Source organism: Puntigrus tetrazona, chromosome 12, assembly GCF_018831695.1.
Source record: "Puntigrus tetrazona isolate hp1 chromosome 12, ASM1883169v1, whole genome shotgun sequence".
NCBI lineage: Eukaryota > Metazoa > Chordata > Actinopteri > Cypriniformes > Cyprinidae > Puntigrus > Puntigrus tetrazona.
In genome coordinates, this window is record NC_056710.1 from 5,036,787 (window position 1) to 5,051,350 (window position 14,564).

The 14,564-nt window shown below is 35.8% G+C and overlaps 1 protein-coding gene across 2 annotated transcripts in view; it reads right to left on the minus strand.

Annotated features, from left to right (window-relative positions):
- The window catches only part of LOC122355389 (glutamate receptor ionotropic, delta-1-like), a 125,303-nt gene that overhangs the window by 106,974 nt on the left and 3,765 nt on the right, over positions 1–14,564 (minus strand). The window contains exon 3 of one of the 2 annotated variants that reach the window (XM_043253609.1): positions 5,697–5,981. In XM_043253609.1, coding sequence (XP_043109544.1) covers positions 5,697–5,981 — 285 coding nt within the window. Of the gene's footprint in view, positions 1–5,696; positions 5,982–14,564 lie in introns of those variants that run through there. The other variant, XM_043253608.1, reaches the window with a different exon arrangement.

Sequence of the window (14,564 nt, forward strand, 5' to 3'; positions counted from 1 at the left end):
TATATTTAATATATAAACATATTTGTCTTAAATATAAAATATTTTTACACAAATTAATTAGAGATGAAACTGCATAGCCATTTCTTTTATTGGTTAAATGTATTAACATGTAAATACACAATCATCCAATTTATATAAAATTATCAATTTAAATGTTAGCATATAGTAGTAAAGGCCACCTTTTAACTGGCATGCACTGCTTCAAATCAGATGTTGATCGGTCTGCTCAGAGCCGTATAAGTCAAACACTCTAGTAACTCTAAAGACCTTGATTAGCTTTATAAGGTGTCTTTGATTAAGACTGGAGCTAAATTCTGCAAGGCAGTGGCCCTACATCCCTGCTATAGCTCGTCAGTCCTTTTGGGTTTGGCATTGATGCACTACTGCAAAATATTCAGGGACTGTAGGTGAACAACCATGTGAATAGAAAATGCAGATTCTATTGGTCTCTGCTTTGCATGGTGCACCTCAGAAATAGACTGCAGGCTACAAAACAATGGGGTATCTCAATGTTGGCTGTGCAAAGAATACAAGAGGAGTGTTTCAGCGGGAAATGGGACTTTGTACAGGAGGTGTCTATGAGGACAGTATTCATCCACTCCAAAGGGAGTGCAGAAGCCAACTAGTGAATGACAGCAATTGAAAAAAAGGGCCCTACTGTGAAGAAAGTGCAATGAAGTCATGTGTGAGAAAAAGTGTTGGAACACATCAACAACAAACTGTGAGGGTTATGGCAGTGTGGATGGCTCAGCGACTTTGGTTAGACCTTCATGCTGTTCTTATTCCATTTCTAGGTGATGAATCAAACCGAAAAAAGTCAATAAATAAATAAATATAAAAAATACATGAATAAAAAATTGCCAAAATTCCCAAATGGACAGAGATTTGACTTGGGTCATCCTGCTGTGCTTTAGTGTGGAAGGACATTGTGTGCACTCACAACAGAGCAGATCGCAGCATCACAGGAAGTGAGCGGGACACGTTTCTGAGGACTTGCTGTGTGCGTTTGTTCTTGAGTATGTTTGATGTTTCATAGTAAAGAACTGTGTGTGTGTGTGTGTGTGTGTGAGCGTAAGAGAGAGGGAGATAGAAAAAGAAACAGAGAATCAGAGAGAGAGAGGGAAATGGCGTGTGACAGTGATGGGAGAGCTTGAGAAGAGAAAGAACACAAGGGAGATGCAGGGAAGAGATGGGAAGCAGCACGGAAATCCAAGGTCTCTCCTTAATCATTATCTTTCAGCTGTCAGTGGGAGTCCGGTCTGAGCTTGGCCCTGGACCGCCAGCCCCCAGCCCCATCTGTTCCCAATAAATGCAACAAAAGCCTTAATTTGAATAAATGTCCCATATCTTTTAAAAGCTTTAGCTAATCAGAGACAGTGATATTGAAATGGCTTTGGAGGGCGACGTTAAAAAAAGTATGTACAGACACATAATGGCGGAATTGCTTATTGTGGCACTTCTGGATCTAAAAGTGTGTGTGGGATCAATTTTTCAGCCCTGCAAAAATCTGTCTTGGTTTGACTTAAAATAAAACTATATTGCTTCCTGCTCCCACCCACAACGGTTTTGTCTTGCTGCTGCTCGCAAAATCCCGCAGGTAGAGATCTACGTGTATTTTTCTGTCCAGTTTCAGCACGATTTTTTCTCTCTCTGGTGCCAGGGGCTATTTTTTTCCAATTCCCACACACAAATGGCACTTCTGACCTCACCTTGTACATTTGTCACAGCAGGCAAAAAAGAGGTATTATGTCTTGCTGTTGCATACAAACAAAAAACTGAGTATCCAACCCTGCAACTTTAAACCATTTATTGAAACATTAAAAAAAAAAAAAGTATTAACTTTTACTTCGTTTCTTAGATTTTTAGAATTGTGATTTTACCTATCAAAGATACGTTACAGCATTACGTTTATTTTATTTTTTTGAAAACGTACAAAATTATACACAAATCAGTTAGAAATTTGAGATGAGTCAAATTCAAATGATAAATGAAAAGGCTCAAATTAACAGCAAATAAACAACAAACACACATCCTCAGGAGATGAATTAATTTTAATCATGTAAACGCCAGCTGATGGTGACATCTTGTTGGAAAGAGCTTACGTTGATGAGACGCGCAGCTTCTATGGTGTGAGACTGACAATGAGCATGACTATGCTTGCTGAAGACTATGGAATCACATTGTGGTTAAGATTAGGTACCACTTGTGCATTACTGTTAACCAAGAACTTGTGCAATATAATCAAACCATTTTTTTTATGTATATAATGTAATTATTGAAAGGATGTGAAAGGTAGTGGCTGACACCTTTACAGAAACACTAGTAGCATAACGTTTAGTGTTGTAAAGGACATGAATAAGATAAATTTATTGTTGTAGTTTACTAGGGCTGGGTATTGGTTCAGATGTTTCAAATTCGATTTGTTTCCAATTCACAGGTTCTCGATTCAAATCTTGATTTTTTAAATTAAATTACATTCAGTGAGTATAGTTTTATTCTGCAGTAAAATTAAATTAAATACAGTTTGAATACATTTAAAACAAATTTGGCTTATAATTATAAATTATTAAATATTACTTTAAAAACAACAAGGTTTATTTCTGATGCACTTAAAACTATATAATTTGCATATAAAACAACTATAGAGTTACCATTAATAAAATAATGGTAAAATAGAGTTATCGTTATTTAAGAGTTCAAGTTGGAAATGTAAGTCTAATCAAACAAACAAGAATACAATTAGCTGTTAAATACTTAAAGCTGATGCAAGTAAAATGAGTAAAATGGGCACAATATCTTCTATCTAAGAAAAGTTTGAAGCCAGTAGACTTTTTTCCAAACAAAGTCTATTTTTTCCCTTCTACACTGTATATTATTACATTTTTTCATCATAAGTGTTGTCACTTGTAGTTCTGGAATTATCATACATAAAGTTAGTAAATGAAAGTTTAAAGACGTGAAAATCACAACAGGTCACAATGTTTTAATTTGCATTTTGTGCATGGTGGGATTTAATTTTGGATGCTCAGTGCATGTCATACTGTGTGGCATCAGTACACAGACTTTAATACTTCAGCTCAAAGATCTTAAGACGTTTACAGCACGGCAGCATTGAGTGTTGCTTGAGGTAAAAAGCACTCTAAAATAAACCTTCTCACTTTGTGCCTCGAACAAAGCAGCATTATGTGATTTTTATTTAACAGGCAAGAGATATGGATGTGTAATCAGACCTCAAGATAAAGTCAGCTCTCTGGTTTAAATATATTACCTGAATCTGTCTTTTGAACTGGAAATAGTTTTTTTTTTACTTAACTTCTGGAAATAAGATGAGGTGAAAAATTGAAAAAGGGAACCTAGAGGTAAATGTTATTGTTCAGAGATTGCACTTTCATATCTTAGAAAATTTAAAGGTATTTTCAGTTTCATGTATGTAATGACTTTATCTCAGATGATTCTCAAAAAATCCCTATAGGGTGAGATAAAGAATCACTTGTTCAAGGTGAGAATATTGCCCTATTAAATGGATATGAAGAGAATAACTCAGATCATTCATTCTTTGAAGAATTTTTGAAAAAACTGTCTATACTGAGATATCTGAGTTCTATTACAGACTTCGGAAACTGAGCAGACACCTCTTTTTGAGAGATCAACTCTGAAAGTCATGAGATGTCTGGGGTCTTTTCTTTGGAGGAAAAATTGAGAAGCAGGGGACAGATTGCATATGTATACATGGATCTGCATACATTGGGTCATCATAAAAACTGACTGCAGCATTATGAACAATAGGCCTTTACAGACAAATGAACAAATCGACTGTTATTAACGGATGATGTTTTTTTTTTTTCAGTTCATTTTTAATTCCCTCATGTTCAGTTAAGGACAAGAGCCATCTTGCAGAGACTTAATACAAATATGATTTTTAACCCTTTAACACATATGATCACACCTGCACATACTGGCATGGAGCAAACACTCAGTGTGTAATGTGATCAACTGCTGAATTCAAATCTGCTTTCATGCTTTGGCTGGCTCTAAGGGAGAGCAGCAATAACCCCCCAGGGTAAACAAAACAGAACCAACAAATGCATGCAGATATGGTTAAAGTTTTATGTACACATTTACAATTAGTTAGATTTAAATTAGATTCAAATGAGTTAGATTCAAAGGAGAACCCAAAGGCTGGATCCTGACTGACAGGAGGAGAGTAATTAGCTACTGAGCAATGCAAAACATCAATGAACAAAACATCATCAATCTATGTGTCTCAAAATCCATCTTAGTAGAAAATGAGATAATGATACTGAGTCAATGCTCTTGAAACATAGCATATGTTCATCAAGTGCTTTTACTTCAAATGCGCAATTTTTTTTTTTACTATTTTAATAAAATATGAATTTTAAATAATGAAATTCGATTTTGAAAATTTTGTAATGGTAATAAGCTGGTGAAGTGGATTTACTCATTGTAGCATTAAGAAAAGTTATCACATACATTGCGATGATTGAAGCAATGGTGATAAATGTCAGTTATTTTCAAACATGCGATTTTTTCATTATTTTGCATGACCTTACCTTATAGTACAGAAGACTGAAAAATGGCTGAAGAAATGGGCTTGTAGCTGTAAGTCAATTCCCTGTGTGTCAAGTGTTGACGTGTTTTTGTGTCACTCTCATATTATTGGGTTGACCACCCATGTGGGCTATTTAGGAAAAAAATTTAGTTCCTTGTAATTTTCCTCTACTTTACTGCCACGTCTTATGATCAAAGCCTCAAACAAATGGCATTTCTGAAACTGTTCCATACACTGGTATTCGATTTTAAAGTTCAGACTTGTGCAGCTGCTCTGAATGGATGAGTTCTAACATCTATTGCCCTCTCATTGCCACTATTTCATGGCTGTGAAGTAAAATCAAGGTTTGTAAAGCAGTTCTTCAGGCTGCACCTGTGTGAAGTCTTTACAGGTCAACTAGTATTGTTTAAAGAGCACACTACATGCTGATTCGGAATGAACAAAACACAACTCTTTTCTCAAAGTATTAAAAGCAGATTCTATAAAAAATCCTAGTAAAAGCTTCCACCAATGACTGAAATAATGCTAAAAAAAGGATTCTCATTCATATTGTAGATTGTAAAGCATCTATACATAGTATATCTTGTACTACTTTTATATGGTCTGCTTGTAATATGACAAAAAAATTGACAAAACTTTAGAATTGGGAACACTTATTCACTATTAGCTACAACTTCTATTTATGTATCTCTAATATCTATCCATCCATATAATCCATCTTGGTCAAAAGTGAGATACTGATACTGAGTGAATGCCCTTAAATGTAATATATGTTCATTAACCTATACAAAGTAGCCAGAAAGAAATGCAAATTTTGAAGGAAAAACATGCTTTAAGGCTTTTGCATCTGAACTGTTCATATATGATTTGTTTTTTGTATGTTTATTGTCAGCTTACTGTAAAGTGTCACCGTTTACTGTAAAATGCTCAAATTGATAAACACACCAACACAGATAATTAAGATTATTAATAGCAACAACAACTAGATAGTCAGTATTTATCACACGGAACCACGTCATAATAAATTCTCAGCATAATCTGTTCATCAGAATGCAATTTATACGTTTTTTTTTTTTTTCTTTTCCCCAAAAGCACGATTTGCTCTGTCTTGCAATCAATCACTCACCATAGTCACTGTCATAGAAGACGATGAACTTCTGCCAACGCAGCTCACCAACTAGCGTCAACATGACATCACTTAGACGGACGGGCGGTCGCGATGCGAGGGTGTATCTCTCTCCGTCTGGGCTTGGATTGAGTTGACATGCGGTACGAGGTGATCCTTCGGCGTTTCTCTGGACGTAAAGGTGAGGTATGTGCATGGCATCTGTCAGGGACTGCAGAGCACTGGCTGAGGCACAGCCTGTAGATGTGACCAAGGCCAGGATCCCCTGCGTCATCAGTTCACATGCTGCAGAAAAGACGGAGAACTGATGAGAACGGAGTTTAAGAATTACCTGAGCAGAAACAATGGACATCTAAACACTTACATGACTCTGCTGTTAGTAGTGTTGATACACAGCAAAGCTTTTAGAAGACAGTGTATAAAAAAGTTTAAGATGTGTGATATTTACTGTAGAGTGGCTTTATCATCTTATTCACTTAGAAACCACCCCCACCCCCCTACACTTTTCAACGAAGAGCAGATAGCACAAAATATTCCCCACATTAATTTTATTTTATTTTATTTTATCTACAAATGAGGGTAAGCATAGGCAGACAATATTTTTGAAAAGGTTAATAATTTTTGATGACTCTTTGAGTTGTGTGAAACCAGTAAGAGGTCTATTTTATGGGTAAGACAAAATTGGCTCTAAAATGTAGTTTTAGAAATAATTTGGTTATGTTCTTGCCAGCTCTAGCAAACACAGATAACGTTTTGTGCCTGACTAAAAGCATTTTAAATGGAGACTCCACATTTACTTTGGATTTTAAAAATCAGAACCACATTAACATTGGAAGGCTTTGCAGCTCAGTCTTTTCTCAAAGATTTAATGGCCATAAAGATTGAGCGAGAATTAAAATGATATTTTCAACTGTGCATCCTGATGCACTGGTGTTTTAAGGCATTGTAGTTTGCATGCACGGCAAATCTAGAAATGTCCAAATGATCTAAGGATGCGCACGCATCTGGTGAGTGACATGTGCGTGCGCTCTGGCATAGTCTGAGCGAGCGCCAAAAAGCGCCATGGGTGATCTCTCACGCGTATACGCCACTCATTGTTTACACAGCACAGAGATTGTAGGTAAGATGGCTAATAAAAATGGCATAAAAATGGCAATAACTTGCGCTTATCCGGGATGTTTATATCCATGTAAAACAAAAAGTTGTGCTGTGTAAACAACGAGTGACATATATGTGGGAGAGATCACACAAACTAGAGCCTACGCCAGAGTGCACACACACACACATACACATACATACATACATACAAACATACATATACATATATATATGCATACACATACATACACATATACATATCATTCACTGGATGCCTGCGCCCACTCAGATCATTTGGACATGGTGGTGTACAAGAGACAAAAACGTTATAAATATTTTTTTTTTTTCGTTTTCTCACAAACACAGCTCGTTACAAAAAACATTTACATTTAGTTCCATCAATTTTCAAACAAAAAGAGAAAATATACAAATATGTACCTTTAATTTGTAAAGTATTTAACTGTTTTTTAATTGGTATTTAGCATGTAGTAATTATTTTTTTAATTTACAGCAGTTATCTGTGCTGTGATCAGTACTGTTAGTGTGATAGAAAATATTTGTACCACCACAATTTCGGTCATAACAACCAACCCCAAGGCAGAACTGTCTTTGTGCAGAAGCCCATTTTCTAATTTTGCAATAATTTGAAAGCCATTTAATTCAACCATTAATTAATCTTTTAATTAAAATCTAGAACAGTAGATTGTAAAGGTTTTTTTGTTTGTTTGTTTGTTTGTTTTAAGCATGAAAGGACACTATTTCAGCATGGTTTCAATGCTTAATTGCTGACACATTATAAAGGGACATATTCATTGTCTGCCTTTGTATTAATCAAAGCCAATTGAGTTTTAATTTGACCTCGTCTTAATTAAAATCCATGGTTTTGTGTAAAGCGAGTTTAGTGTCACAAAAAGTGACCTTTTTTATCGACCATACATAAAAAAGCAACAACAAAAAAACCCAGTCTCAAATAGCTGACTAAATTTAATTTGTTTTGGGCTCTGAAATGAGATATGTGCATTTTATTCAGCTATGGAAGCCATGCCAAGAAACAAGCTCCACAGGGACAAAAAAGTATCTAGGCTCTATTACCTCTTTGGCATTCATATTGCTCCTATTTAATCAACGTGTTATAATGGGGTGATGCCCAGGTCTTTCTGTATATTATAGAGTAATGCTTAGTTCAGCAAAATAACAAGTCTCATACAATTGCGCATGTAGCGCACACTTTACAATCAGTTGAGAATTCATTGTGTCTTAAACATTAGTCTTATATCGTTGGTCCCAAAAGCAATGTGGTCCTTGAGGCTGAGACCCAGCTAAAGGCTCAAACTCCAATTAGAGTCTAATCAGTTGTCTAGACTGCCCTTTAATTTATTACTGCTCGAATTTCAATACTGTTGGTGGTGTATTTTCCTTCCCTAGCATCTGGTAACCACAACATTTTACATTTTAGTTTAGTGTTGCATTCACTTATAAAAAGACTTAAAGGTTGATGCCTTATCAAGCATACCCTGTTTGTGATCTGATTTCAGGGTTTAGTGAAGATAAAACATTTAGGTTCTTTGTTCTTTAAAACACAGTTTTAAACCCATTTGCCTCAGAAAATTAATTCTTACCGAAACCGGATATTCAGTGAGAAAAAAGGTAGGGCAAGACTTGATTTTTATCCATTTGGAATTCACTGGACCATGAAAACTGCCCATTCGATACGAGAAAGGAGGCTGTCGTTTGGATGGAAGGGGCTGAAAACTAAGAGGGATTTGTGGCTTTGGTTGAAAAGGAAAAAAGTTTTAGAGGCAACGTTATTACATTTTGTTGAAAGATCACAGAGGCAAACATTTATTTTTTTTTGAAATAACATGCACTGATGCACTGAGCACAATAAAATCGGGGAAGGTGTATTAAGAAAGTAAATGCAGTAAATTTAGATTCCATGTTGTTCAGTGGTTCTTGAGAAGCATGTAGAAGAGACAAAGTTTTATTTTTGTAAAACACAAACCTCTCTAACAGCATGGAACAAAAAATAAAGAAAAATGTAATACAATGGTGATCAATAGATGGATGCGTCTCAGAGAAACTCGGTTCTTAGTGGAGAGATATTGAAATGTCATTTTGAGGCACTGGCTAGAGAAGAAATCATGGCAGATAATCAACTTGCAGAGACTATTGACGTGACAAATACTAAACAACACTGAGAGCTCATTAAGTGCAAGACTGCAATGCCACTAAAAATCAAACTTTAAAAATAAACTTTTTTCCGCCAGTCATTCATTCATTCATTGATTCATTCAACACAGAAAATGTCACTGTGCATAATAATCTGAATGTACCTTTCTTAGGTTTATTTTACATCTTACCATTATTAAGCCCATTACTGTACACTGACTGAAGTACATTTAGTAGCTGCTGAGGTACAACTATCGATTACAAGCAGTGTGAGGGATTTAAATATGTAGCATTTTGGTCAAACGCACAAACATAAGCTGTTCAAGCTTTTTCACATATTTTAAAATGTCGAAATTAAGATGCAGAGCAATTTATTGCATTCTCATAGTTGGGACAAGGACAATAGTGATCATATTTAAGTCTGTAAACTACTGACATTGAGACATAACAGTCTGAATCTGCTGAATAAGTTCAACTGTGGCCTCAGATGGCCAACAGTCCATTTATTGACTGTCTGTACAGCACTTTCTAGATCAGGCAAGCTCTAATATTGGTTTGTGCATTTCTGGAAATATTGGCACATTGTTTTTAACACATAGAAACCATGTGAAGTTTTCAGCCATAACTAATTAATGGATTTCTTATATAGTTCACAGAGCTAATGGATAGAGGCCTCAAAACTTTTTAACTAATTTTACTCCCCCGTTGGCACAGGTGGCATTTACAGTCTACATATTCTTGTTTATTGAACCAGTAAACATGGCAGTATCATATGTCTGGATGACAAATGCATATGACAATTATATGCAGATAAAGTATATGCATAGTAAAATGTCTTGTTTATATATGAGTTCTGGTTCCTTGAATAAAGAACAACCTTCTGTAGCATCAAGCTCGTGAACGGATGGATGGATGCTGGTTTGAGTCCTCGAGCTTGTCATGAGCGGGTTTAAGATGGTCATGTGTTGGTCCTAAGCTTGTCCTGAGCAGGATCTAGTTGCTTAAGACCATCACAGGACCAGCACATACAAGCGAAGAACCAGCTTAAACCAGCTCAGACCAGCATCCATGCTTCAAAAGATATCCAATTAGCATATGCTGTTTTTATTAATTCATTCAGTTTTATTTCTTGTCATGCAAAGCATAATTTAAAAAGTCTAATTTTCAAACAATTCCTTGCAGAATATTATGTTATGTCTTCAAAACAACTTTATATCCTGCACAATTTGAAAACAAGATGCTGTACATTGCTAAATTGTCGAAAAGCAGTCTTTGCATTGCCTTCTTTTTAATTCCAGCAGATAGGTAAGAGTAGATTAACTATTTAACTTTTAACTTTTAAGGAAGTTCCAGACTGAGGCAGTAAGCACTTAGTCACTTAATTGTATCATGGATATGTTTATAAAACAATTTCTCACAGGATTTTCAGAAAGATTGAGAATGCTGTGCTGGCTGTATTCAGTCATTATCGCTTTGCCTGTTACTATAGATCGTTGGATATGTATAGGTGCATTTTTGACCTAAATCACAACAGGGTGAGGTATGTAGGCTGTCAAACAAACACAACTGTTAGCCAACTATAGCAGTAGGCTATTATCTGTCACACCTTTTGAAACAGCATTCTGATGAGGTAGACTAAAAACAGGACGAAAAATAGCCTATTTTAAATTGTTTAGTTATTTGATGTAAAATTTTTGATAACATTAAGGGGACCTCAGAGAACAGAAAAAAGGTTCTGAAATTGATTCAAGTGAGATCTTCCCTCTGTGCTTTTCCTTACTGTCTCTTAGCCTCCTGTGATTCAGAAGAATAGAAAGAAAAATAATTCCTACAACATAACTTAAAAAAGTGAAATTAAGTAAAAGCAACCTTAGATAGGTAATATAGCTTTTGGTTGCACAAATAATGATAATGCCTGTAAGTCACCGATGACCAATCCTTTTAAGGGATTTCTAGGACAAAAGCAAAATAGAAATGCTTGAAACAAGACTCAAGTGAATGCTTCACCAAAGAAACACCATCAACTGAAGCATGTTTAGCAGCAATTGCCTCCACATAAAAGTCACTGAGGCTGAGCCTGAGCAAAAAACATTAAGCAAGGAATGCTAGTACTGAACCAACAGGGCAGTAAACTGTATTCAAACTGTGCTTTCACTTAAAAGTACCGAAACTCATCAGCGCTGATAGCCTCTTGGTTAGTGCATCGATATACAGTACAGCACAAGTGCTCTTACAGTGCCGTGAGTTCGATTCACCCTTTGATGTCCTTTACCGATCTTGCTCCCCTCTCTCCGCCCAATCCTGCCATTTTTCTGCTATTCTATCATAATAAAAGCTCATAAAAATAACTTGTAAAATTACCAACATTTAAAAATGTAGAGAATCATTGTAGAAAGAGCTCTTGCATTCAGAAATATTCTTTGTAATCTCTTTTGAAATACCAAAAGTAACAGAAAATTCAATTTAAATGCAAAACCCTCAAAAGTTTCATGCCAGTGATGTCACAAGGTCCCTCAAGCCTTTGTAAGTTGATATACTCTGAATGGGATTTCTCAAGGAAACTCCTTCAGGAGACAAATGTGGGATGGATAACAGGTTCTACCAGTAGAAGATTTTATTTTTTTGTTTTAGTACTAATGGAAATAGACTTAATTTAAATAGTGGGAAAAATATATGTGGACCCTTGTCCGCGCATGAGCCATAGGGTCCTGGTTATTCCACAGAACAAACTTAACTCTGCCCCATGAAAACTTACACTGCACACGTAAGCAGAGCAGAAGCAGCATGCCCCATTGTGCTTTTATACTGGCAGCTCTTGATGCTCACAGTTCCCTTGTAACAGTCTGATAGCATCTGTGTGAGCCTTAATAAGGATCAAAGAGACAAATTCTTCTGCTGTTGACCAACCAGTAAAATAGGTGCAATGCTACATAAAGACACTGCCATGAGAGCCAAAAGTTTGTGAAACAGATTCTTTTGCCCAAACTGATTCATAAACAAAGTAAAGGGGCAGGAGCGGTAGAAAAATGTGCATATGTTCAGTTTGACTGCCAGAAACATTTGCACTGGAGCCGCAATGGAGCGAGCTTGCATCCATGCAGTTTGTGAAGGTACAAGGTGCTAAGACAAGACCAAAAAGAAGAATCCAGAATTGCTAAGTTTTATCCCTACGAGCAAATCTCATAATTGTGCATAAATCATTTTCCTTATTTGGTGTGCCAAAAAGTTGTGTTTCCCTAATTCTGTTGAACAGATTAAGGCAGTGCTTTTGTGCTCTGAAGGCTTTGTTACATGATGTCTAACTGAGTAAACTATGAACTGTTGTTCTATGAACTGGAGCAGAATCTCAAGGAAAGCAATAAAAAAACAATATGCGTCACTGATCTGACACAGTTCATGAAAATTAGCCTGTTACAAAACAGGAAAAATTACATTGTAGTTGTCTAAGCTCCATAGGTGTTTTTGTGCAGAGAAAATGCATTCATTCGAACGAACAGTTGTCAACCAAATCATGGAACGCAATGAAACTGACAAAGTAGAATCTCAAGGACAACTAGGACAAAGGAAGGTAACTTTAAGTAGTCTGATATTGTTTTGCAATTGTTTGGTAGTTAGAAGTACAAAATCTCCTCACCAGGGCGGTGTCGTGAAATTATGATGGGAGCTGGGCAATTAATAGTAAATATGACCAAAACAAATTATTATTATTACTATTATTTTTATATTAATAATACAGTTGCTATATATGTGCATTTTAAGTGTTTATGAGGAGTGTGGGAGTAGTATTATTGCACTTTGCTGTATGAAATAGTTTTCTTTTTTTCGTTCTCTCCTCATTTTTAGATGTACTTTCTGTTGTCTCTTGCAGTCTCCATGAATAAAACGCGTCACAACTACGAACCAGCCTACAGACATAGTCTATAGAAAGCTTGAAATGTCTACTATTAAATGAATGAAAAAATATATATAATTTCTTTAATTTTGTAGTCCTTGTGAAAAGGTGTTTTTCTCTATTAAAGGCATGTCTACTGGCTACTGTGGAGATGGAGAGTCAGCGCTGATGTTTGCAGCTGTGACTGACTGAAAATGCACCGGTTTATTTATAAAAATGTAAAATGTCTTTTTTCCAAATGCATTCATAATCATTACTTTTGTCGGTGCTTTGCAGCAAGCTTGAGAGTGGAATATAAGTGAAATGTAAGCTATAATAGCCTATACCTAAATTCAAATTAAAAGATGGTTTGTTATGGTTATTATATTAATCAATTCAAAATAAATAAGCCACTAGTTGACTCAAAAAATCCTTAGTTGGAGCAGGTCTAGGCTACTTGGCATAAGGAACCAGTCCATTTTTAAACTGACCTTACGAAGTGTTCGGCAGGAAATCACTTTAGATTGCATTGTATTGCATTGCACAAATTTTGCATGTGTACCTAGGCAAATGTTTTTTTTTTTTATTTAACATTTGTATGGGGGAGTTTTGGTCTTTTTATGGGGTGCTGGAACACCTACTAGCACCTCCCTAGTGCCCCCCTTGCTCCTTAAAGTTCAAAGCAGCAGTAGATAGAAACATACAGTGAACACGGCAAGCTTCTGGTCTTGAACACATCACGTACAAACACCACAGAAAAGATATAATGTATGCGGTACAGGGAAGAACAAAACAGAAAGAGAAACTGACTGCCCACTCTCCATAGCCTTGAGCTTAACATTGGATCCCCAGGACCCTACTGTATAGTTCATTCAGTCCTTCAGAACTAAAGAGATTCAAATGTTGTTGAGGGTTATTTTTAATAAATGGTAAATCTTTTGTACATAAGCAAAATACTATTTTGTGCATACAAACACTTTAGGAAGAAATCTTTGCAAAGTTGAGGCCCCATGTTACAATTTAGCTTGCTGTACTTGATATGTTCATTCAAAAAATGGATCCATAAAGTAATTTATTTCGTGGGGTTTATATGAGTTGGATCTTTGAAATGATGCATTGAGAATCCATATCAGTCTGTGTGCTTAAGTTCTGCAAACTCATTAAAGACATCTGTTCAATGAACTAGCAAAATGCTCCATCAATACAGCAGCAGTCGGTTGAAAAATGAAGAACAATTTGAAGAGCTAAACAGTCCAAGGAGAATGACATATGCTTGCTGTTTGAGCACGAAGAGGCAAAAAGAGAGTGTGAAGAATTTTATAGTTCAGTCACATTAGATACTGTATATACTGAACAGAGGAAAATTATGCATCGCAAGGAGTGATAAGATGATTCTCTTTTGCCATCACGCTAGAGATGGATGAGTTCCTCTAAAGCTGTAGACTAACTTTTTTTGTCCTGTCTCATTTTTAAAGTAGTAAGCCTTTACATTGGAGAGGTAGTGAAGGATTTATAAAGGCTGTTAGTTACCTAAAGGGACCAAAGAGAAAGATCAGGTGGTTATGAAGTGGTTTAGGCTATGGGGAGAAACTTGGTATCTGTACAAGAATGAAGACATCAAGACATAAAACTCAAGGAGAAGAAAAATTTCCTCTATAGATTTAGACTTAGTCATCTTTTGCGAATATATTGTTTATTTATTTAATATTTTATATATTTTATATTCATGA